The sequence below is a fragment of the Thermobia domestica genome, chromosome 17 (assembly GCF_964235325.1).
Source record: "Thermobia domestica chromosome 17, izTheDome1.hap1.1, whole genome shotgun sequence".
Taxonomy (NCBI): Eukaryota; Metazoa; Arthropoda; class Insecta; order Zygentoma; family Lepismatidae; genus Thermobia; species Thermobia domestica.
In genome coordinates this window covers 76,640,077-76,664,880 of record NC_137470.1, presented here as the reverse complement: position 1 = coordinate 76,664,880, position 24,804 = coordinate 76,640,077, and the positions used below count along the sequence as shown (strand labels likewise).

The window sequence follows — 24,804 nt, the reverse complement described above, 5'->3', positions numbered from 1 at the left end:
AGAAACAGTTCATATGGACCTATGGCGAAAAGTGCATAGTTTCAGAGCTAGGGTTGTCCAAATTCGCGAAGAAGCCAAATTTCAAGAGGTTCTATTTCGAATTCGAGAGACTGTGGATCTTAGTCCTTATCAGCGTAAAGGAAATCACGCATACGCAATCCAAAACTCCATATTTCATTAATGTTCAATTGGTGTACAGAGTATTCAATGCAGGGTGAATTTCCCAGACATGCCATCAATCGAATTTTAGATATGCTCTGACTTTATGGTTGGTGCGATGTTGGAAGTGTTAAGGATTGTCGGCAGTATGGTCTCTCGTACTCGGGAAAACGCATGGTGCAATGTTTTCTTACCCGCTTATAAGTGAAGAAAACAAATATACTGTGACGGAATACATATCATCACACGTTATTCCAAACACAAAAGAACATGGAGCTGCCTACTCCTAACACTTCCGCCTTCCCTCCGAAGCATTGGGTGTCCATTGTTGTCAAGGTTTACCTCCTGCCTACTTTGGACCCTTCTTGAAATGAGGGTATATCTGAAAACTCTATTGAAAACATATCTCAAAATTACACCCTGTTGAAAATACCCTCTACCCCTATTGACAATTGATGAAATATGCACTTTTGGATTGTGTATAGTATGGGTGGCTTCCTTTACGCTGATAAGAACCACTATCCAGTTTCTGGAATTCGAAATAGTGCCTATTGAAATTTAGTTTTTTCGCGATTTTGGACAGTCATAGCTCTGAAACTATGCACTTTTCTCCATAGGTCCATATGAACTTTTCTCTTATTTTGATGTGAGGAATCACCTCTTACAGTTTGTCGGTATAGTTCGTTAACACCGTGTATCTATCTATCTATCTATCTATCTATCTATCTATCTATATATATATATATATATATATATATATATATATATATATATATATATACAGGGTAAGCCGTAAGTCCCTTACCATCCCTTGTAAAATCCGTGTTTGTGGAAAATAGTGAACAACAACCATGTAGTAACATAGTAGGCCGAGGGGAAAGTCGGATTGTGATGGTGACCAAGATGGCGGCCATCTTGAACTCACATCAAGATTTTTAAATGGGAACATGGTCATGCGGCACATCATTTTAGGCTAGAATTTAAAGACAAACACAATGGCGAAATAGGTTTGTTGATATCATAATTTGTTCAAAGTTACAGGCATTTCAAATTGCTAATTTTACCTGTCACGCATGGCGGAACACGCTTTACGTGGCCCCCATCCCGAGTTATGCACAAGGTAAGTCGTTCAACCCAATTGTCCATGACCCTCAAAAGAGTTTCTGGTAAAATATCGACACAGGCTGCAAATATGCGTTCTTCCAGGTGTTCAAGATCCCGGATCTTTTCGGCGTTTACCTTTGCCTTCAGATGACCCCACAGATAAAAATCCAAGGACATCAGATCTGGTGATCGTGCTGGCCATTCAATGGGACCACGGCGACCAATCCAACGTCCAGGAAATTGTTCATCCAGATAGGTACGGACCTGTAATCCGTAATGCGGAGGGGCATCATCCTGCTGGAAAAAGAGTGGAAATGTGGCGTCCTCGGACAATATGGAAGAGAGAATGAGATCCCGCGACATATCCAAATACCGTTCAGCAATGAGGGTACCAGGAGTGATGAATGGACCAATTAATTTGGTGCCCCATAGACTACACCACACCATTAATTTTCCTGTACCTACCATTTTGCAAGGGTCAACCCACTGAGGATTTGTCGGGGACCAATAGCGACAGTTTTGCTTATTCACTTCCCCAGTGACGTAAAAATTTGCCTCATCGGAAAATAACATTTCTGTGGGGAATGTGGGATCCGTTTTCAACTGTGCAAGGGCCCAGTCGCAAAATTCCACACGACGATCAGGGTCATCTTTCATCAGGGTCAGGATCATCATCCATCAGATAGATGATGTTGAAGTTGCAGTTTGTACGGATGCCACTTGGTTTTCTGTAAGATACGTCTGATGGATGTATGGCTGACACCACATTTCATGGACAGGCGACGGGTACTGCGGTGTGGTGATGTAGCAAATGATGCCAGAACTGCTACTGATGTAGTTTCATCTGTTTCGGTCGTGGGTCTTCCACACCTGGGTTTATCCATGAACTTATGGAAGAGTTGGGCGACACTAACATGGGACACAGGATGTCAATCTGGGTGCCTGGCATTGAATTCAGCTGCTACAGCCCTTACACTCCTTCCTCCCCATGCCCTGATCAACTCCTTCCTCTCTGCTGCCGTTAGCGGCATAATTATTCAACTGCAGCAACAGAAAGAGTACGGTAAAATTAGCAATTTGAAATGTCTGTAACGTTTGAACAAATTAAGATATCAACAAACCGATTTCACCATTGTGTTTGTCTTTAAATTCTAGCCTAAAATGATGTGCCGTATGACCATGTTCCCATTTAAAAATCTTGACGTGAATTCAAGATGGCCGCCATCTTGGTCACCATCACAATCCAACTTCCCCCTTTGCCTACTATGTTACTACATGATTGTTGTTCACTATTTTCCCTGAACACGGATTTTACAAGGGGTGGTAAGGGACTTATGGCCCAGCCTGTATGTGTATATATATATATATATATATATATATATATATATATATATATATATATATGGGAATGGGGACTGTCTTAGCCATCCCCCCCAATGTTGAAGACAGATTTGCGCCGCTGACTCAAGGTGAGATGTGGAAACCATGCTGAAAGACAACTAGGCAGAATTTATATTGTATAAAAAATTAATAAAATAGGAAAGCAATATATAATAAAACCTGTCTTCAACACACCTTTAATGAACTAAAACTTGGATTAAACGGAAAGTGTATTACTCGGTAAATCAAAATAAGCATCTTAACGGAAAATCACAAGTTTCGGAGTACAGCATTTAGAAAGTTTTTAGACATCCTAGTAGAAGTTAGATATTTTTTAGCAAAACAGATAGTGATGCACAAACCGAAGCAGACACGGCGGATATACTGTACATGCTTTACTTGAAGATTATATGGAAAGTCCGAAAGAAGAAGAGGAGGTGGAGGAAGAAGATAAATATGGCATAGAGTTGGAAGAAGAATGTAGGCTAAAGACTTGCCAAGATTCTGTCAAAAGTTTAAAGGAACTGCAACATTTGCCTTACTCCGAAATGACACTGATATACTTAGTATGGTTTCTCAAGCTAAAGTCTGTGGAAAGTTGAGCAGACAAGCAGCAGTGTATACAGAAATCCCTCCTTGACTATCGCAAAAGTTAACGTGTGTACAGAATTTTTTCTGTTCATTGTAAGTTTGGCATGTACAATATTAATTAGTAGTAGAAATAAATACTGTAAATTGACTAAGGTACGTACAGCATCTCATTTTATCTTAGTATGTCCATTATATATTGTTGAGAATATTTCTTGTGATCCTGGTCAAGAAACAGGTTTTTCCTCCTACTCGAGTGCAAGTAGTATTGCCAGCTCACACATTAAGAAATACAACTCTAGTTGCGTGAGTCTTATTCCAATATGTACATTTATTGCCACTATTACAGCAACAACTATCACTCACATAAATTATATTTATGCAAATCAAATTTCACTTACAACGTGCGATTATTGGTATTAAACTTTAGAATTTCTCAAATTAGTGAACTTTGGTGATACATATATTAATAAAGGGTGCCTTCCATTTCAACTCAGGCAAAAAAATATAAAATTGTACCATCACCATCTCAGATATTGTTGAAACTTTTTTTATAGCAACTAGACATGTTTTTAAGAGACCCATATTTTTTTATTTTGTCGAAAAAAATTTTCCCGCCAAGTAATGGGCCATCAAAGACGGGGAGTACAATTTATGAATTGTAGAAGACATGGAAAATGGTCAATATCGGAGCCTCACCATTCGGCTATGGAGACAGGTAGAGTTATAATTCTTGTTGTGGTATGTACATAGGGATATAAATAAACTATATTTTATTATAGTTTGGTTTGCGCATGCGTATCTTTTTGTACATAAATTAACAAATGAACGTCAATTTATCTGAAAAGTCGAAGTTTGCGAATTTTTTTCGAGCACTTCCGGTTCGAATTTTAAAATTCTGTTTTCACGGTTGGTAAGACCTAGTTACCCGCTTTTCGAAAAAAATTTTGTATCGCTTCTGTGGTCAACCGTTTTGTCGCAAAAAATTCGAGAACTTGTAAAATTTTCAAAAATCGCCATTTTTGGGCGCCATTTTCTCGAAAACACCATTTTTTAAAATTCTGAAATTTTGTCAGATGGTTCAACTTTACCTGAATAATAAACACACCAAATATCATTCTCGACCAATGCATCATGGATTAACTGCAGCCTTTTAAAGTTAGCGAAGTTTCGCTAATTTTGATGTCACAGTTAGCAACACTGGGAACAATGAAAGTGCAATGATTTGATGATGTTTGTGGTTCACATTCATTAAATGAAGAATAAATGGTTTTCTTGGCTGTTTTTTTTATTATTTTGATTAAAAAGGCGCTCTGAAATAGTAAAATGAGCCTCCCTCTACTCCTCCGTTTTCTTAAACTGAAGTAATCTGAGGTGGAAATTACGATTACGAAACACACAAATTTCAAGTTCACTTACTTAAAATGGTCTTCGAAAACAAAATTTCACTTTTTACATGGATCAATCATTTGCTTGCTTGTTGTCTTCTTTGCTAATAGCATGTAACCGTCCAGATGCTCCAATAGATGTTGGTTCACTCATAACTCATCCAGGAGTGAATCTAGGGGGACGATTGCCACCCCCACCCCCAGAAGAAGAAACTTTCTTATTTATATATAAATAAAACCCATCCCAGAGTTTGGAGCTCTTAATAGTAGCTCTAAGTAGCAGTATTACAATCCCCCCCCAGAAGTCCGTCCTGGATCCGCCCCTGCGTAGCACATTGTCGATAGTCACAAAACACTTATTTTCACTTCTCTTATGCTCTTCTGGAAACCTGTACCCTGCTAAAGGTTCATGTGGAAGCATAAACAGCACTTCAACTTCACGTAATTCATGATTTATTCATAAAATTTCTGCTACGCACCACTGGTTATCATACATATATGTATATAACAACAGTTCCTTTTTGCAGACACTTTCAATTGCAAAAGTTCGATTTTGGGGGAAGTATGAAGTTAGTTCATGGTGACCCGTTACTGCCATAAAAACTTCGCAATTTTCCGAAAGCCAAAGATAACTTCGTTGAATACCAGTTACCGGTCGCATACTTTCCCTTTTCTCTTCCGGAAGTCGTCGAATTCAGTTCCAGGTAACAAAACGAGAGTAATACCCGGAGTTTGTACTTGCACTATACTCACGAATTCTCCTGCAGTTTTAGTGGGGACGCGGTGGCTCAGTGGTAGAGCGTTCACTTCCGGTGCTTGGGGTCCCTAGTACAATCCCAGCTCGTGCCGTGTGGGTTTTGTGGTGAACAAACACCGTGCTCGTGGGTTTTCTTGGGGTTATCCCGTTTCCTCCCACTTTCTGCATTCCACCATTTCATTCATTTCTCATAATCACCGTCTCCTTTAGCCTAACCGGCATAACCGTGGAACGTAAAACTTAAAGATTTCATTTCATTTTTTCTTCTGCGGTTTTAATACTGTGTATCTGTTTTAGCCTAAGGCTATGCCGCGCTGCCACATTCTTTGCCCCCCCCTCTTCCCCACTACCGTCGCAGAGACCCTTGCATGACCGGTTTCACTGCAAAAACACTGCTTTATCGGACCTGTCTGCATCTCGAACATCTGAAAGCGATTTTTAAAGTGGGATGCAGCACTATCAGAAATCACTGACACGGTTTGGGAAATTATAGACACTTATTTTCTCGTATTCAAACCTTTTTCTATAAAATATATTTTCGCTTTTCTTCGAGTATTTTTAGAATCTTGTCTATGGCTATGAGTACATGAGCCTAATCGTGTGTTTTATCGTCGTTTATTACAACAAAACTGTCAGTTGTTTCATATTTCGGTGATAACTCTGAATTTCACTTTGCAGAATAACAGTCCAGTTTTCAACGAAGTTCACATGAAGTAAAATAGAATTTGTATCTTGAAATTTTATACGGTGGTTTTCGGTAGCAATTGATTCTCTTTGGATTTTCTTGATGTAGTCATGAATTACAATTCTTACAGTTAAACCGGCAATGTACGATACAAAAACAGAAAGTGGCACCGTTTTTTTTTTTTTTTTTTTTTTTTTTTTTTTTTTTTTTTTTTTTTTTTTTTAACGAGATCATTATTCTCCCATATGGCATACGTAACCACTTTCATTTTCATCAGGATCAATAATTAAAGACACCACACTTATTTCTTCCACTCCAGGATATTCACCACATTCTTGAAGAAGACAGCTGTCATTTTCTACGGATCATACTACTAAAGGAAATATGTCACTCATGACAGCTTCAATACAGGTTGCACCTTTGATTTGTAGCAACGCAGTAGCAGCTAACTTAAAATTTGCACAATACACACACACACACACTTCCCCCTCAGGTTGCGGACTGACACACTTTAGTCGAATACTATAAAATTCCGAGTGACCCATTTTTATGCTGGGAATGTTCTGTTTAAAAATTCAGTAAATTTCTTTGGAACGCGTAAGAAAACGTTTCGATTTTTTTTTTTAATTTTTGTCATTTTTCGATCACTGTAATGACATCGCACTTAATTGAGACTTTGTCTGGAGCATTCCAAACCATACTGAGGTAATAGTTTAGGCCTTTTATAGATCATCAGAATTCATTGGATGGCCATTTCAAGTAAACTTAAACTGAAGTAATCTGAGGTGGAAATTACGATTACGAAACACACAAATTTTAAGAAAACGGAGGAGTAGGGGGAGGCTCATTTTACTATTTCAGAGAGCCTCTTTGTTCAAAACAATAAAAAACCAGTCAAGAAATCCTTTTATTCTTCATTCAATGAATATGAACCACAAACATCATCAAATCATTGCACTTTTATTGTTCTCAGTGTTGCTAACTGTGACATCAAAATTAGCGAAACTTCGCTAACTTTAAAAGGCTGCAGTTAATCCATGAAGTATTGGTCGAGAATGGTATTTGGTGTGTTTATTATTCAGGTAAAGTTGAACCATCTGACAAAATTTCAGAATTTTAAAAAATGGTGTTTTCGAGAAAATGGCGCCCAAAAATGGCGATTTTTGAAAATTTTACAAGTTCTCGAATTTTTTGCGACAAAACGGTTGACCACAGAAGCGATAGAAAATTTTTTTCGAAAAGCGGGTAACTAGGTCTTACCAACCGTGAAAACAGAATTTTAAAATTCGAACCGGAAGTGCTCGAAAAAAATTTGCAAACTTCGACTTTTCAGATAAATTGACGTTCATTTGTTAATTTATGTACAAAAAGATACGCATGCGCAAACCAAACTATAATAAAATATAGTTTATTTATATCCCTATGTACATACCACAACAAGAATTATAACTCTACCTGTCTCCATAGCCGAATGGTGAGGCTCCGATATTGACCATTTTCCATGTCTTCTACAATTCATAAATTGTACTCCCCGTCTTTGATGGCCCATTACTTGGCGGGAAAATTTTTTTCGACAAAATAAAAAAAATATGGGTCTCTTAAAAACACGTCTAGTTGCTATAAAAAAAGTTTCAACAATATCTGAGATGATGATGGTACATGCTCTGCCTGAATTGAAATGGAAGGCACCAAAGGTTTATTGAACGGGTTGCAAGGATCACTGACGCATGTGGAATTGCTTTCTGCTTTGCAGATAACTTTCTCCGAAGGAGGAAAAATGCTCAAACACGCAATCTTCAGCTGTGAGGCAGGGGATCTCTCTTTAAGGAAGATCCCACGGAACCTGTTTTTTAAATCATTTTTAATATGTGTTTGCTTTATATCCAGCGAAGTTTCAACCTTCAACAGACAATTAACGAACCAATTTCTTTCTTACTAGTGACAATGGTCACACGAAGGCCTACAACTTGAAGTACCCTTTCGGAAGAGTATTCCGATTATGCTTGCCATTGCAAGGTGTATATTGAGTAGTAATCGGTAAGCATACATTTCCATTAGCCTAGGGTTACCATATCAAAATTCTCAAATGTCAAGACATTGTTTCAGTAAAAGCATCACTTTTCCGTTTTTTAAAGACTTCATTACTTTTCTTTTAACTTTACAATTCTGTTCATAATGTTGAAACTGTTTCGTTTTAAACGGGAAAATCCCTTCTTCACTCTTTTCCCAGGTTCTCTTTGATTCTAAAACAGGGCGGCCCCAAATATCAGGTTAGTTTTAATACGTTAAGGTCTTATATCAGATCACCACTTGGGTATGCTATTCGTGTCACTTTGGTTTCTCTGTTCAGTTGTTTCATTTTGGAAATAAAAACAAAAGTGAATACACTGATATGTATGTATGTAGAATTGAAACAATATTGTATGTTGTAATAATTTGTTGTTTCGTTCAACACACTGTAAAACCTGCTATAATTTTGTTTAAACAAGCAAGTTCTCTTTTTAAAGCAGAAAGGTTATCACGTACTACCAATACACGTGATCCCTGGTTCAATCCTCGGTGGAGGACACAGCCTTGGAAAGAAGTTAGCAATACTTCAGATCACGTTGCTATATAAAATTCACTATTTTTATATTTTCGGAGTTGTGTGAACTAGTGATGATTTCAAGAGGTGACCTGGGGATGAAATTCTATCGCTCTCCAAAACCTACGGAATTTTCCTAGGTGCATATCTCCGATCATGCTCAACGTATGTTATCAGTATTTTCTCAGTACTATTTTCACCCCCTCCCTATATGTGATGGTGGTGTAATCTATGAGTTCGTACTACTGCTGACAAGGGTGTGTCTGCACAGTCGCGGAGCGTAGTACGCTCGTCACCTGCTCAGTAAGCTGCATTTTAGAGTCTCAAGAAACCTTTCCTGTTGCACTTCTTTTGCATAGGTCGACCGTTCTTTAACGGAAATTTTTTCGAGTCCCTTTCGATTCCGCTAAGAGAGGGTTTATTGTATCAGGATGTGGCTTTTGTAGTAAACTTGGACAGTCAGTAACCAATGAACTTTTCTCTTCCTTCAGTACATCTATAATGTAGTTTAAGGACAGCGAATCAGTGAAAATATCCAAAAAATATTTTGAAATTATTCTATAATGATATTCTATTTATAACAAGCTTCTCGATAACATGTAAGAGAATTATCGAATTTACAACTGGAATTGAAGTAAACTGGAGCACGTAATAAAATAGAATTAATTATTTGCGATAATAGGAACTTGTATAAGAAACTAAACTAACAGATAGTGTATATACTAACGAAAGGAGGAAACAACCGATTTTTTACATTACACATCAAATCCTCTATAGGTGTGAATTCTAACGTAAAGAGTGAAAAGGTCACTGACTGGACTGGGACTCGAACCCAGGACCTCCAGCATACCGTGCCGATGTGTTAACCACTAAGCCCCCCACAACAGCCACTCACTCTCTCGAGGTCGGTACTCTCATCTCGGACAACGTGGGTTGTACCACAGGCACCTGCTGTGATTGGACAATCTTGTATCCATATACGAAGCACCTTATGACGGTTATGATTTCATATATACTAACGAAAAGAGTAAACAACTGAGAGAGTGGCTGTTCTGGGAAGTGGACTGGGTGGCTTATTGGTTAACGCATCGGCACGGTATGCCGGAGGTCCCGGGTTTTAGTCTCGGTCCAGTTAGTAACTTTTTCACTCTTTACGTTTTAACAGATAGTGCTTCCTATGAATTATTCCAGAAGAAATTAAGAATCAAATAGTCAGAGCAAAGGAAACGTATTCAGATCCACCCCAACCACCAGTGAAGCTAATGTGTGCCGTTCTACTTGTACCCGATATTAAGTTTCGCCTGATATTAATTTTCCGGTTTAGTAACTTTTAACGTTACCTTCTGCTAGTACCCAAAACTAAATTTGCGGAGAGTCGAACATAGAACCAAGGGATATTTAGACTGCAGAGATACAGTTCATATTATTGCACTTTTTTTTTAACCTGTAAATATAGATGCGAAATGCATATTTTTACACTGAACTTGACCACAAAAGAATTTGCACAATAATGCTATTAGTCTATCACATGATTAATATTTTTACGTATTGTTGGTGGGCGGAAAGTGCTATACGAAAGTAGTATAGCAAGTTAAAATGAAAAATAATTGTTTTTGGTTAGAAGAAGAAATATTATTCAGAATATTGTAAACAAATGTAAAAGTGCTGATCCCATTAAGTTACTCAGTAGTTGATAACTGATAACAAATAATATGGAAATATTTTTGGATCATAAAGATAATTAGAAATTATATTAGTGTGACAATATAATTGTTTTTGCTCAAGTATATAGCCTTATTGCAATTACAACAGTGGTGCAGTTCTGGATATTTCCTACATGTCAAATTCGTTAAAATTGGTGGAAATAGATATATGTTTACCAATATTTACAATAATGGGTAGTAATCATAAGGAGTTCCTTTCTGAGGAAGTCAGCTTAGAAAGTGTTCAAGTTAGTGCTAAGAATGCAGGTCGTCCCGATTTAGTTACTGGATAGAATTTGGACAGATTCAGGGTTCCCACCAACCTGAGAAACCTGGAAAATCAGGGAATTTTAAGTGCGGATGTTTACTTTTCTGAATCTATTGTTTTAAACCTTCCTTTTGCTACAGCAATAGCTTACGCGGTTACTTGGTAGGGGATATGTTATAAAATAAATTAGTTTGTTTTGCTAATCTGTTATACCTATATTAATATATAATATGCCTGTATAGATGATGAGGAACCCTCCTGGTCGGGAAATATATAGTTGCTTTTTTACCTTATATATAGACCTGCACATTTGTAAATCGTGGCCTGAAAATGTCAGGAATTGTGCTCCCTAAATAAGTGGGAACCCTGAAATGTCAAAGATGGAGATAGAAGTTGGAGGTTTCTATACTCTGTAGTAGTGAAAAAATGAAATGTTGGGAAGTTTTACGTCCCATAGTTATGCCGGCGAGGTTAAAGGAGACGGTGGTGATGAGAAGTGAAGGAAATGGTGGAATGAATAAAGTGAGAGGAAACAGGAGAACCACGAGAAAACCCACGCACACGGTGTTTGTCTACCACAAAGTTCACTTGGCGCGAGCTGGGATCGAACCAAGGGCCCCATGTACCAGAGGTGAACGCTCTACCACTGAGCCACCGCGGCGCCCTCTGTAGTAGTGATGAAAAAGATAATACTAATCCTTTGATTTGAAAATCATGGTTAGATGAGATGAACAGTAATTGGAAGGAGCACCTATTGCAATTTCGACAACCAAATAGAGGCCACGACAACATAGCGATAGTTATGGATGCACAACATTACACATAACAGAAGCTCAGAGTTCTGTTAAACTCAGAAACTCAGAGTTCGTAGCTTTTTCTAAAATAGGTAGTGCATCAATCTTAATTGGTATGCTTATTGAACATCATACCAATTAAGACTGATGCACTACCTATTTTAGAAATAGCTACGACGTCCTATGTGCATTAGTTAAAACGAAATAGGGTAAATTATGTAAGTAAGACATAATGGAGAAGGTGGAGTACTCGGATTGAGCGACACCGCTAGAGGTAGTTCAGAAAGTAGATTGCAGTTTACATTTATGTCTCGACTTTAAAAGAACAGTCAATTGTCAGAGAAAAGGCGAGTTATCCCTTACTAAAGATTGATGAGTTGCTAAACAAAATCAGGTACAGTGCTTTGTATTGTTAGATCTACGGCAAGCGTATCAGTAACTCAACGTGGAAGAACAGTCGCGGAGATAACTTATTGTTAACACACCATGGGGATTATTTCGGGGTAAAAGGTTACCTTTTAGCTTGAATTGTTCGGCTCAGATATTCCAAGGATTCATGGACATTGTTATTCCAAAGATCTAAAGACAATAAAGAGAAAAGCTTATTTTTTATTACACAGATTAAATATTTGGGCTATGAATTACAACACCCTTAGGCCTTCATTAGATTACACTTATTTTGAACACACCTCCATCCCCAAATGCGGTAAACTTGCAGTATCTTTTAGGCATACTGAGTTTTTCACAAGCATTTGCCAGGCTTGTTTGTTGTCTTTAAAACTTGATTCGCTATACAGCCTATTAAAGAAAAATGTGAAGTGGATATGGACAAGTGTATATCAAGCTGAATTTGAGACGGCCAGATGTATGTTGAAGAGAGCAGAGATTTTTACATCCTTTCAGATAGGATCTACTTGTAGTATTAATGGCAGACGCGTCCCAATATGGAGTCAGCGGAATGATATTCATTGAGGTAAATGAGAAGTTAAAAAATATGGCATGTACTTCTGCTACGTTTTCAGATGCTGAACGCAACACTCCACATTTCGAGTGTAAAGTATTGGCTCTGATCTTAGCTATTAAACAAATTCCTCAAGTTTTTATATGGTTGATCTTTCAAAATAGTAACGGATCCGCAACTAGTTTAGTGGATTTTCAGAGAGAACGCCTCTCCTTCCAGAGCATCACCTAGACTCGTGGGATGGTTTCTATTGGCCAGTATGATATCGAGTTAGTACATTCTCGGCAAATACAGCTAGCAGATTTGAATATTTCGCGAGATATTGGACCGTTCTGGGACTTCTTCCGCACCCTGTATTTATATCTAACGTAACGGTGGCTCAACATAACTTTTATAACGAAATGTACTGCATTTTTCAGTAAATTCAAGGTTATGATACTAGCGGAATTTCTTTCATAAAATAGACGTAAAATCGTATGTAAATAGTGCTCTAGCAAGTAATAGTAGCTTAAAAATGATCGAAAGCTCTCTGGTTATATAATGTTTGCCTTCTTGTGATTATTGCATTACATTTTTATAACAATTTAATTTAAATTATAAGGAGATTAAACTTCTTCCTCTTCAAATGATATTTGGTTGTTGGTAATTTCTGTTTTGGTTAGATTTCAGTAATATAATGATTATGTCATTTGATAGGTTATTCATGACACGAATAGTTAGGTAGAATGTAATATGTGGAGTAAAAAAACGTTTGATTGAAGGCTAGGGGAATACTTACTAAAGTTTCATATTACTTTAAGGTTAGTTCTGTCAAAATAATGAAATATTTTTGTTTTTGTTCGGATAAATTCTCAGTTTTCCTTTTGCTTTATCAAGTGAGTCAAAATTATGTGAACACTATTTGAGAGAAAGCATTTAGTCAGAGTTTTCGTTATAGAGAGTCTCAACCTGCCCACCAGCACGATTAATATACATAAACCAACGTTGAACAGTACAATTTAGTGTCCGAACACACATTTCGGGGAGAATATTGGATATCACACCTTTTATTCTGTCCTTGAGTTCTTCAATGTCTCTTAATTTTGTATTACACACACGCTTTTTTATCATACTCCTTAACCAGAAGTCTCAAAACATGAGATCTGGAGATGTGGGGGCCATGCCGACGGTCCGGCGCGACCAATCCAACGAACGTTTGATCAAGATAAGCGCCAACATCACGAGCAAAATGAGTCGATGCACCATCATGTTGAAAATAACCTCGTCTAAGTTGTAACAGCATGTTCTCAGTGGTAAACTCTTGCAGCATTTGCAAGTAGTCATCTGCAGTCATCGTTGGAGTTGTAAAGAAAAATGGGCCAATTATTCTACACCAGTAGCGGTCACGACACACGCTTTTACCTTCGGACATGCACGTTCATGCTCACGAACGATACGTGGATTTTCAGTACCCCAGAAAATTGTCTTATTACAATTAACATGACCACTGGTATGAAAGGTAGCCTCATCACTGAAAATCATTTGACTAACAATGCCCGGCTGCCTGTCGAGCAGTCAAAACTTGAACGATCTGTAGGTGATATGGTCGCATACCAAGGTCCTTGGATAGAATTCGGTTCACTGTCCTCTGTGGAATCCTTCTTGCAGTCTGCAAACCGCAATGTCTCGTCGATTTTGTTGGACTCCGTAGTATGGCCTCCTGCAGTGTAGCAATGTTGAGTTCACTTCTGTCAGTTCTAGGTCGCCTCGCATTTCCGCGATAATTGTCTGCTACTGATCCAGTTGGTACAAACTTTTGATAAATGCGATAAAGTGTTAAACGAGTTGGTGGCCGTCGATCTGGAAATCGTTCTGCAAACCTTCGACGCACTTCTATTGCCAACTGCACAACTTCCATTAATCTTAACACCACCACCACTCTTCTATGCTCCAATATGAGTCTGTGAGCCATGGGTCACCCTGTATAGAAAACAAACTAAACTTCAGATTGTTCACATAATTTTGACGCACCCTATATATATATATATATATATATATATATATATCTTAAAATTAAGTTTGCCATGGTCTATTTATTAATTTACAGGAGTGGTTGGATTTTGGTAAATTGAAGGATGGATCACGTTTAGAGATCTTGCGTCCAGCTAGCTGCCTGATTTGGCATCCAGTGTCAACTGTAGTCAACAATTCTCGGAACAACTCCTCAGAGTGTAATAAACCTATTGATTTAAAGCAGTAAGTAGTTTTATGTTTTCTCGTATTATTATAATTAATCAAGTGTTACAGAGGATAGAACATGGGCATGTTGTCTAAAGATAATTGATTTCCACGCCGTGAACGTAATCAGAAACTTTGTCAGTATTATTGTGGACAGAACAATCACGATTTGCAGTGGAGGGCATCCTCTTGGTTTGTTAGCGCCATTGCCTTTGGTGGAAAAGAACCGAGGTTAGTCACAGATGAGAACTCGCATATTGGTGTATATGTCTACATCTCATATAGCCTTGGTACCGAAAATATAGCTTTACATTCCATACAAATACGAGGGTTGCACTGAAAGTTTCGGGAAAGTAGGGGGCGCGGTGGCTCAGTGGCAGAGCGTTCACCCCCGGTGCTTGGGGTCCCTAGTTCGATTCCAGCTCGCGCCGTGTGGACTTTGTGGTGAACAAACACCGTGCTCGTGGGTTTTATCGGGGTTCTCCCGTTTCCTCTCACTTCCTCCATTCATCTCTCATCATCACCGTCTCCTTTAGTCTACCTGGCATAACCATAGGACGTAAAACTCAATTTTCGGGAAAGTGATAGAACCCAAGAACTCAAAGTACAGCAATTCTTTACTTCTATTCAAAGTACTCTCCTTGTGCAGCAATGCGTTGTTTTATGCGATAGAACCACATCTTGAAACAGTTATGCCACTCCGAAGTTGGCGCCTGTGAAACATGCAGTTTGTATTCCTCGATGTGTTCTTCTGGAGTGCAAAAGTGCTTCCCACGCAACATGTTCTTGATTGTTGGGAAGAAGAAATCACTGGGGGCTAAATCAGGGAAATAAGCTGGATGTGTCATGACTTCAACGTTTTCCTGGTCCAGAAAACCACTTGTGGCAGCTGCTGTGTGCGACCCTGCATTGTCGTGATGCAGAATGATTCGACAGTAGGGGTTGGACTGTCTGCTTACATTCCGTACTTGTGGTAGACATATGGTTGTGTACCATTCTGCATTGACTATTCTACGATTCGCCAGTAGAATAGTTGCAATATGACCTGATTTACTAGAAAACGATGCAATCATTTGTTCGGAGACACTGCGTGCACGAACAACTTTGGTTGGTTTAGGTTTATCGCGGAACAGTCACACAACAGATTGTCGCTTTGTTTCCGGTTCGTATGCATAAATCCACGTTTTATCACCTGTTACGATGTTAAACACTAAATTACATGATCCGGACTTCAACCGTTTCGTCATAGCTTTGCACCACTTTACATGGGCGTCTTTTTGTGCTTGAGTTAAATTGTATGGGATCTAGCGTGCGCAAAGTTTTTTCACATCTAAATAATCATACAATATTGTTTGTATTTGGCTCATGCCAATGCCTCAGTTTCAGTGTACAATCTTTTTGGGCACAATGGCTATCGATGGACGAGCTGCACGATCCTCATCACTCAGGCTGACCCGACCACATCTGAATTCTTGAAGCCACCTAGAAATTGTCGTCTGGGATGGGACTTCATCAGGAAAAGTAGCAGTCATCCGAAGAACACACTCTTGCTGTGTTAACCCTTGGCGAATATCGTAATAAATCATGGCACGGAAGTGGTTTCTCATCAGGTCCATTTTTGATCACGACCACCTCACTTCAAACTGGTGCTCTGCAACGACAAATATTCCAAGTTACATACGGTTTTGCATTTAGAGTGAACAAAGAGGATAGTTTATAACTACAACAAACTCTAACAGGTTACATTGTTCCCATTACGTGATTCCCGAAACTTTCAACCCATCATCAAGTTGTATTTTTTCAAATGGCACTACGTCAGATTATTACATATTTTAAATCTACGAGAGAATCGAAAATTACAGTACCGCATATGTTGTTCAGTGTTACCCACTAAGGATACTACAAGATCAGTCATCCAAACTTTTGAGGCTTCTTCAACACTATTAACCTTTAAACGCAATTGCTGCGTCGGGGATTTAAACCTCAATAGCTCAGCCCCTAATTAGGGTGGGAAGATGATTTTGGTACCAAAGTATTCCTGAAGGATGCAGGTTTCCACCGGTGTGCATTTTATGTATGTGGGGTAGTACGGCGGGGGGGGGGGGAGCTAAAGGTCGTGTTTCTGTTTTTTAACAGTTTTGTGGGGCATTCCCCCTTGGTATACACTCATAAAAATTGGTATGTGAAGCAATAAAGTAGGTCACTACATGATAACATCCTGTATTTGTACTTCTTGTATGGGGGAGTAGGGAGGGGGCAAGGTTGGCCAATTTTTAGTGTTTCAGTTTTTTTTACGTAAATTACATTTGATTTGATTGATTTGATTATAATGCATAAATAGTTAGAAAAAAAAATGAAAGATTAGCAAAGCCTACAATAAAATGAAGATCAGAAATGTAAAACCAAAGTGATGTTTCCGTTCATTACTGCACACAAGCTATATTTCCTAAAATATAACGACTGGCAGTATTATTTGACGATATCAGATATTTAAAAATTAAAATTTAATTTTGAAAAATTCTCACCTTTAAACGAAATTACCAATGGAGAATAAAGTACGTATAACTTGTTCTTCTTTCATCTCCGATATAATATGGACCCTGTTTGGCCTAGTGGCTGACAAGCTTGCCTTTGGTGCGCGTGATCCCGGGTTCGATTCCCGGTGGGGTTACACTTGAACGAAAAAAAAAGTGGTTCGGATTCCAGTATAATCAGTAGCTCCACGTGCCCTTTAGCCGTCCTGGCAGAACTGTGGAACGTTAAACAAACAAATCAAATATCATATGTATAATATATAACTGTTTATGAAATATATATATATTGTAATATCCCATGTGAAGTTGTTTGTAAACAAATACACGCATCAAGTGTTTATAAACACCACCACGTGTTTCATTAAGAGGAACTTCCACCAGGAGGACCTGCAATCACCTGCAGACGACGTCTAGTCCCTCCCACGGAGCAGAAGACAAAATCGAAGCAGAAGCGCCACCGCCACCCAAGGGACGCTATAAATTGGGCAGAAGAATCCAGCTCATTACCAGTTTTCTGGTGACCCTTCTACTGTCTGCTTCGGGACTTTAGGAGTAACCTATCCCAGGGCCTCTAGTCTGCTACGGGACTACGCCTATCCTTTCTCCTGGCTTTGCCTGCTTCGGGGCTGTCTGGGAATCCAAACCTCAGCCACTTTGCCTGCTTCGGGGCTCTGTTGGCCATCTAACCTACCCACTGCTTGCTTCGGAGCTTTGGGAACCTAATTCCACTCCACTTTGCCTGCTTCGGGGCTCTGTTGGAGATCCTGTCTGCGACCTTACGGTCAAAGACTACCTTTTACTTACCCTTTAAAATAGAAAATAGAGAATAAAATAGAAAATATAATATGCCGGTACACATTTTTCACGATTGTAGTTGTGCCCTTTGGTTTCAGTTAAAGATTGAAAAGAGCAATTTCAAAAACTTTTTGGAGTTTGTTCATCTTTCTTGATTTTGTTTGCGATTCAGATACATCCAAGTAGTTCAACTTTAGATTACTTTTGGGGAATACCTACGAGTTGAAAATAAATACTGGCAAAAACCACGACAGGCGGAAACCACACAGTGGCCTCAGTCACCTTGCAGTCCATCTTTGTGAAAGTTACAGCACAAACTCAAATCTACGTCCTTTCTTGTTCCTGGCAAATCTGTCGATGACACGATCGTAATATACGTTTGTATCGATGCCTAGGAAAAGCATTAGACTAGACTAGGAATAGGGGGTTGGAAATTGTCTCTATTAGGTAATTTCTTAAATGCAGTTTTTAGAAACATAGTATAACTATAGCATAGTATAGTATAGTATAAACATAGTATAAAATTATATTATACTAGCCTTTGCCTAGGTAGGGTTTCGCCCCCAGACCCCCAGTTTGCTCTGCATACAGCCTCGCACGATATAGCAAATGCTCCTACGTGCTACTGTGGCATAATATTTCGCGTTCTTCCATCTATATCTTCCATATAGAATTGAATTGAGCTAAAACTGTCACGAAATTCAAACACCTTGTAAGATATTTTAGTGAACCACACCCACCTCTTTTCCTTCCCTTCTATGTTAGGTGGCAAAAAAAATCGCTTAAATACATTTTTAATTATTTTAAATGAAAAATTAAACAACCAACTTTCATGTCTAGCCGTAATTGATGCAGAGATATCTGCATATAATAATAATAATAATTTCCATCTGTTTTCTTTCCTTCTAGGTAAAATATCAAAAACATTGAAATACGTATTGAATTATTTTGAGTGAGAAGTCCATACACCAAATTTCATATTTCTAACCTTCAAAGATTCTTAGATATTCATATTTTATTATAATAATTGCAATCCCCACTCCTTTTTCTTTCCCCCTGTTTTTTTCCCATTTTACTAAAGTATCGAAAAATGTTGAAACATATGTCAAATTATTTTAAATCCGAAATCCAGATACCAAATTTCAAGTCTCTAATCTTAAGGAATTCGGGGAGATGGCCACCCCTTTCCTTTCTTTGAATTTCCAAGAAATTCTTCCTTAGTGATGTTTTACGTCACAAATCCTATCTACTGTCCGAATCCCAAGTTTCTAGCTTAAACGGTTTGGTCTGTGTGATCACTCAGGACTTCGTCTTTTGTATATGAATTACAGTAACATCTTGTGTTATCTCTCAAGAAAAGATGAAATGCCATTGAAAGTCACAATTAATCCCTGGTCCCTTCCTAATGTTTCCGTGTTGAACCCCAAAAGTCACGGCTCTCTTAGTTGCTCTAATAGCTAGCGAACGTTTCATCTGTGATGTATGAGGTTCTGTGGTTTGATTCCCGGTGAGTGAGCATCGAACGCACTACAGTGGTTCAGATCCAACTTTAAACTCTAGTTCTCGTCCTGTGAAGCATCGCTTTTGACAAACGACGTAAATACATATCAATCAATCAACCAACCGAAAAGTCTTAGATTCAGAGAACGTTTTGGTAAGGAGCGCTGAAGATTCTATATTTCTCTTTCTTCAAGGTAAAGGTATTTGAAGTTTCGGGACCCGAATTCGATTTCCATATCCTCTTTCTAAGACTCAATTTTAAAATATACATTTTTAGTTCAAAGAGTGAGCCGTCTCACTCTCCTTCCTACAGCTGTTCGTCATACGAATGAATCATATTCTCAGTTCTTTGAGGCTTATGGTGACCTCCTCAAGGAACTAGGGACAGAAGTATTCACAATTCAAATATGTCTGTATTAAGTACTATTATTTACCACACATTTTGATTAGACTCTGCTAGGCTTGTCACACAGATTGAATCGGTCGGGAAAAGACCATATTTGTACTTTCCAACAATAAATGCTAAAAGTAAAAACAAGACCTTTTGGGGGGGGGGGCGGTTGCCTGCCTCCTCCCCTGGATCCGCCAATGATCTGCCTGAATATATTTTCTTCTTTTCTTGAGCGGCTCTTCTCGAAGCATTGCATCGTACACTAAGTCCCGTTTTTGTTGTTGTGGTTGTTGTTGTTGTCCTAGGAAGTGCATCAATAAGGCGCAAATCAACGAGTGATTCATTTGAAGCTCCGACTGCAGTTCACAATTAGTGCTTCAGTGTGGTTGTTCGTTCTTGACTGGTTATTGAGAAGTGTCATACAGATTCCGTATCCTTATTGGAAATAATGTTCTTCTCGTGTCGTCCAATCATATCGTTCCTTTTCGTTAGATATATTATAAGGGACAGAATTTTATTTTGGCGTGTCACAGGCTGTCTACAGTAAATTTTATTTATTCCGTTTCCTTTAGCCTAGCCGGCGTAACAGTGGGACGTAAAACTCAAAGATTTCATTTCATTTTCAAATTTTATTTGGCCTATTCTTCTATTTCAATGTGTAATAAGTGTCTATTTTTATGAAATCTGAAATAACTTTCTATTAATACAATAGAGTCTCAACTATCCGGCCTAATGGGCAGATCGAATAACAAGAAAAAAAAAGTATTCAATAAATACTCACTTCCTGAACCACCCATAGCATTAAAAACACCATTTTTATTCCAAAACTAGCTCTTATTCGTTTCTTCTGATCTCTTGGTACAGGACAGTATTTAATAAACATTTCTTATGTTTTGTACCATGTGTTTTAATAATTTATTATAGAAAATGAAAATATGTACAGTATTGTACACATTTTAAGATAAATTTTATAATATCTGACTCAGATAATCAAGTACACAGGGAAGTAGTAATATATAGTGACATCTTTAAAATAACTAAACCTTAACGAAAGACGTACGCTTTTTTACACAAATTATATGACTTCATTACACACTCTTATTTTATTAAAAAGAAATATTATTTTAAAACTAAGCCGTATAGTACGGAGACCGCATAGTAGAGAGTCCGCTACAGTTCCTTCCTATTTCTTTCCAACTGGTAGAGACAAGTTGTGCATGATGTGCAGAAATTTTGCTGTTTAAGATGTTGTTTTTAGTTTTTGCAAAATTATTTGTAGAAGTTCTTTGAAATTTCCAGTGCCTGTTTTCATATTTTAGTGTCTAAACATCCGGGTTCTAGTTATGGAATACACTATAACATATGTAGGTAGGTAAACCTATTTGAATAAAAGGTTTTGCGCCCAGATGTCATGGACCCGACACAATATCTGTATAGTATCCAACCGGTGTTGTTCTGTATCCGAAAAGAGGATAAGTAATTGTCAAGTACTTCCTATATTCTCCGAAAAGAAATTACAGAACTAGATTGCTTTTATAAGAAAAGAAAGGGTACAGATGAATTGTAATATCGAATCTTTAAGCTACCTCAATCATTTCTCTGGTAAATAAATATAATTTTATTAAGAAACAATTACGGAGTTTTCTTGGGGGATCCGGACCGATGGACCTCCTGCGTGAGTGCAACCCTGTCTACAGTTCATGCAGCGATATTTCGAACGTTCTACACTGAAGAAATCGTTATGGTGAAATTTTGGCCACGCGAGATTGTGGCCCGCGACGTGACTGCGAGGTTTTGTACGCAAACAATTTTCTTTCAGTATTTCCGTTGCCTCCTTTTAATGCTCATTTCGTTAAACTTTTTATCATAAATCCGTCTGCATTTATCATCTGTCACTCTTAGTCTAAATGACTTAATGCTGGGAGTAAAACTATCTATTTCACTCATTCCATTCCCATCATGACACCTCTTGCGTTGTGTTGCATGATTATAGATACCTTCAAGGAATACCTCCGCAACGGCGGAATGGCTTCTCGATTATATATATATATAATTGAAAATGGTCATATAAAAAGGTTATTACTCAAGCAAGTGTTAGATAAAACTAAGTTTATATAAAGAAACATAATTGTAGTGAATTATTCACTTAATTGTTACATGTCCATCCTCAGGACTTAGAGAAGAAGAGCTTCGCTCACCGGTTGAGAAGCATTCCCAGTTTCCAGTCACCGACAACCAAGATGTTCTCCATCGAGCCTTCCAGGACATTTACTTTATTTACGCTACGATCTTCAAGCTTTGAAATGCCTTTGTAATTTCGTTTAATCAACGAAAGTAATTTTTTCTTTGTAAAGCATCGGAAATAAGCCCTAGGCCAGCAGCTATTATCCTGTCTCGAAACTTTCCTTATTTAATTGCAACTTTAGACTTTCTTCATACTGCGTGTCTCATGGTAAATTCTGCCTTGTATTTATAGCGTTATTGCTTCATCCTGCATGGGGTCCCTGGTTCTATCCCAGCTCGCGCCAAGTTAACTTTGTAGTGGACAAATACTGTGTGCGTGGGTTTTCTCTCAGAGTCCTCCTGTTTCCTCCCACTTTCTTCACTCCATCATTTAATTCATTTCTCATCATTACCATCTCCTTTAGCCTAGCTGGCATAATCGTGGGACGTAAAACTCAAAGTTACCATTTCATGGCTTCATCCTGCATTGAACTGTTTTCTGCTTGAGTTGTGACATTTCCACGTGTGGTAAGTGTATTTACCACAGTGACTCGGCTATATTTCTCCATCATGAAATTGACACATCGATTCTGGGAAGATGTATCTTTCCACTTTCCAAGTAATTTGTGTTGACTCCCAAATTCCGTCTTCACGGATAGTATGTGGCCGTATCCTGCTATATATCTAGAACTGCAACTTTTTGTCCTCTGTGGGTTGGACAAAGTCGCCTAGGGTAAAGCTGACACCGAATTTTGGGATCTTCCATGGTGTGCCAGCATGGACCCGACGTCACTCCTACCTGCTTCTGTTTGAATACATCACAACTCAAGTCGAACACAACTGTTCGATTTGTTTTCGATGGGATGGTTGCGCCTGTATTTGCTTAAAGGGAGCTTGTCAAGTACGGCTCATGAGACGTTAGTAGTGCAATCATTGAGTGGATTGATATCCGTGTATGAGCCTGAACTTTCTTATCGTCTACTACGGAGAAGCAGGTGAGATAGAGACAATTTGTCAGTTGCGCTTTCTTTGTACCTTTACCGTAATAGCTGTTGCCCTACTTTATTCCGGAAATTATGCAGAATTTTATATATCTATTATATTAAAATTTTGTGGGACCTTGAATAAAGAGTTGAGAGAAAGACTCATAAAATGTTCCGTGTGGAGTGTTGTACTGTATGGGGCGGAAACATGGACATTACGTAAAAGTGATTAAACACGACTGGAAGCCTTCGAAATGTGGGTGTGGATAAGAATGAAAAGAATTAGTTGGGTTGAGTAGAAAACGAATGAGAGTGTGTTAGAAATGGTGGGGGAGAAAAGAACATTTTTAGATATAGTTAAGAAGAGGAAGAGAAACTGGTTGGGACATTGCGTAAGAAGAAACTGTATCATGAGGAACGTCCTAGAGAGGGAGGGGGCGAAGGAGAATACAATTAATGGATGATATCAAAACAGAAAGATCATACTTAAAGACAAAGAGGTTAGCGGAGGACCGTGGAGCATGGAAGCTTCTCAGCTGCGACAAGTGACCTGCCAATAACGCCAGAATACCTATGATGATGATGATTATATTAACTTTAGGTTTGCATATCTCTAATTGTTGGTTAATTGTGATGCTCTTTTGTTTAGCTTTTGAGCTAGTGGTGGACGCCCCCAATTCTATAATTTATTTTAATGGTTTATTTAGGTTTCTATAGCTCTACTATCTGTGGATTTTAGGTCCGATGATATGTACTCTTGCATAACTATTGAAGTGTAATTTATAGATCATAAATTGTGTAGTGTATGATTTTCTTTTCTTTTCATTTTTTAATTTTTTATTTCTAATTTTTGTTTGTTTGTCCATGTGTTTGATAAGTACAAATAAATTGCAGGACCGAGCTAAAGATGCAACAAACGAAAGCAACTGGCAGCACTCGATTTATGGAAGCCTGGCTCAAAAGAACCTCGGCGAGTAGTGAGAAAGAAGAGGAAAAATCTAATGTTGATGAAGGAAGTCCAGTATTTAAAAAAATGAAACATGATACCTCCAAGTGAAAGCTGGAGCTTCCTAATGGCTCTCAAAGTCTAGTACCTGATTCTTCAAAAAAATAAATAAATAAAAGTTTCTCATTCTGTGTTTATGTAAGGCATATAATTACATACATGTTGTTAAAATAAAAATGTTGCTTGTGCAGTATAGAAATGTGTAATCTATTTACTAGTTTTTATTTTTTTAATTGTGTTATTATTACATGTCGTTAATTACTATTAAACAGGTTTTGTCATAGAAGCAGCTTTAAGAACCGAGAAAGTTCCTTTCGATAGAACTTTCAAGTTTTTAAAAATAAATAAAGATTTTTAAAATGCTTAGATCTGTTTTAAACTTTTTCAGAGTTTCCCTTCCTGTAAGTTCGTGATTAAGTCAAATTATAGATTAGTCAAATTATAGTTTAAGTCAAATTATAGATTATTTATCAAATTGCATTTATATTATTGTGTCGCCTGGTTTTCGGAACTGGTGCCCAAGTGAGAAGAAAATTTCTCGAGCACCCTGGAGATATATATTTATATGAGAAAGATTGATAACAAGCCTTGCTATTCGACTAGATCAGCGTTTCCCAACCGGTGTGCCGTGAATAGGCCGCTGGTGTGCCGCGAGTAAATCGAAACAAAATTATTAATTCTATAGCAATTAAATTGCAGGACATAGGGAAAAACGTATATTTGTATTTCACATTACTATGAATCTCTAATATGAATCTACAAATTTTAAGTTTCATACCGCGGT

At 38.0% G+C, this 24,804-nt stretch overlaps 1 protein-coding gene across 2 annotated transcripts in view; it reads left to right on the top strand.

Annotated features, from left to right (window-relative positions):
- The window catches only part of LOC145673768 (abasic site processing protein HMCES), a 56,709-nt gene extending 32,323 nt beyond the window's left edge, over nucleotides 1-24,386 (top strand). The window contains exons 7-8 of one of the 2 annotated variants that reach the window (XM_081743524.1): nucleotides 14,458-14,606; nucleotides 23,909-24,386. In XM_081743524.1, the coding sequence (XP_081599650.1) occupies nucleotides 14,458-14,606; nucleotides 23,909-24,071 (312 nt within the window). In that variant the 3' untranslated portion in view covers nucleotides 24,072-24,386. The remainder of the gene's footprint in view (nucleotides 1-14,457; nucleotides 14,607-23,908) is intronic. The other variant, XM_081743525.1, reaches the window with a different exon arrangement.
- Nucleotides 24,387-24,804: the final 418 nt, after the last annotated feature.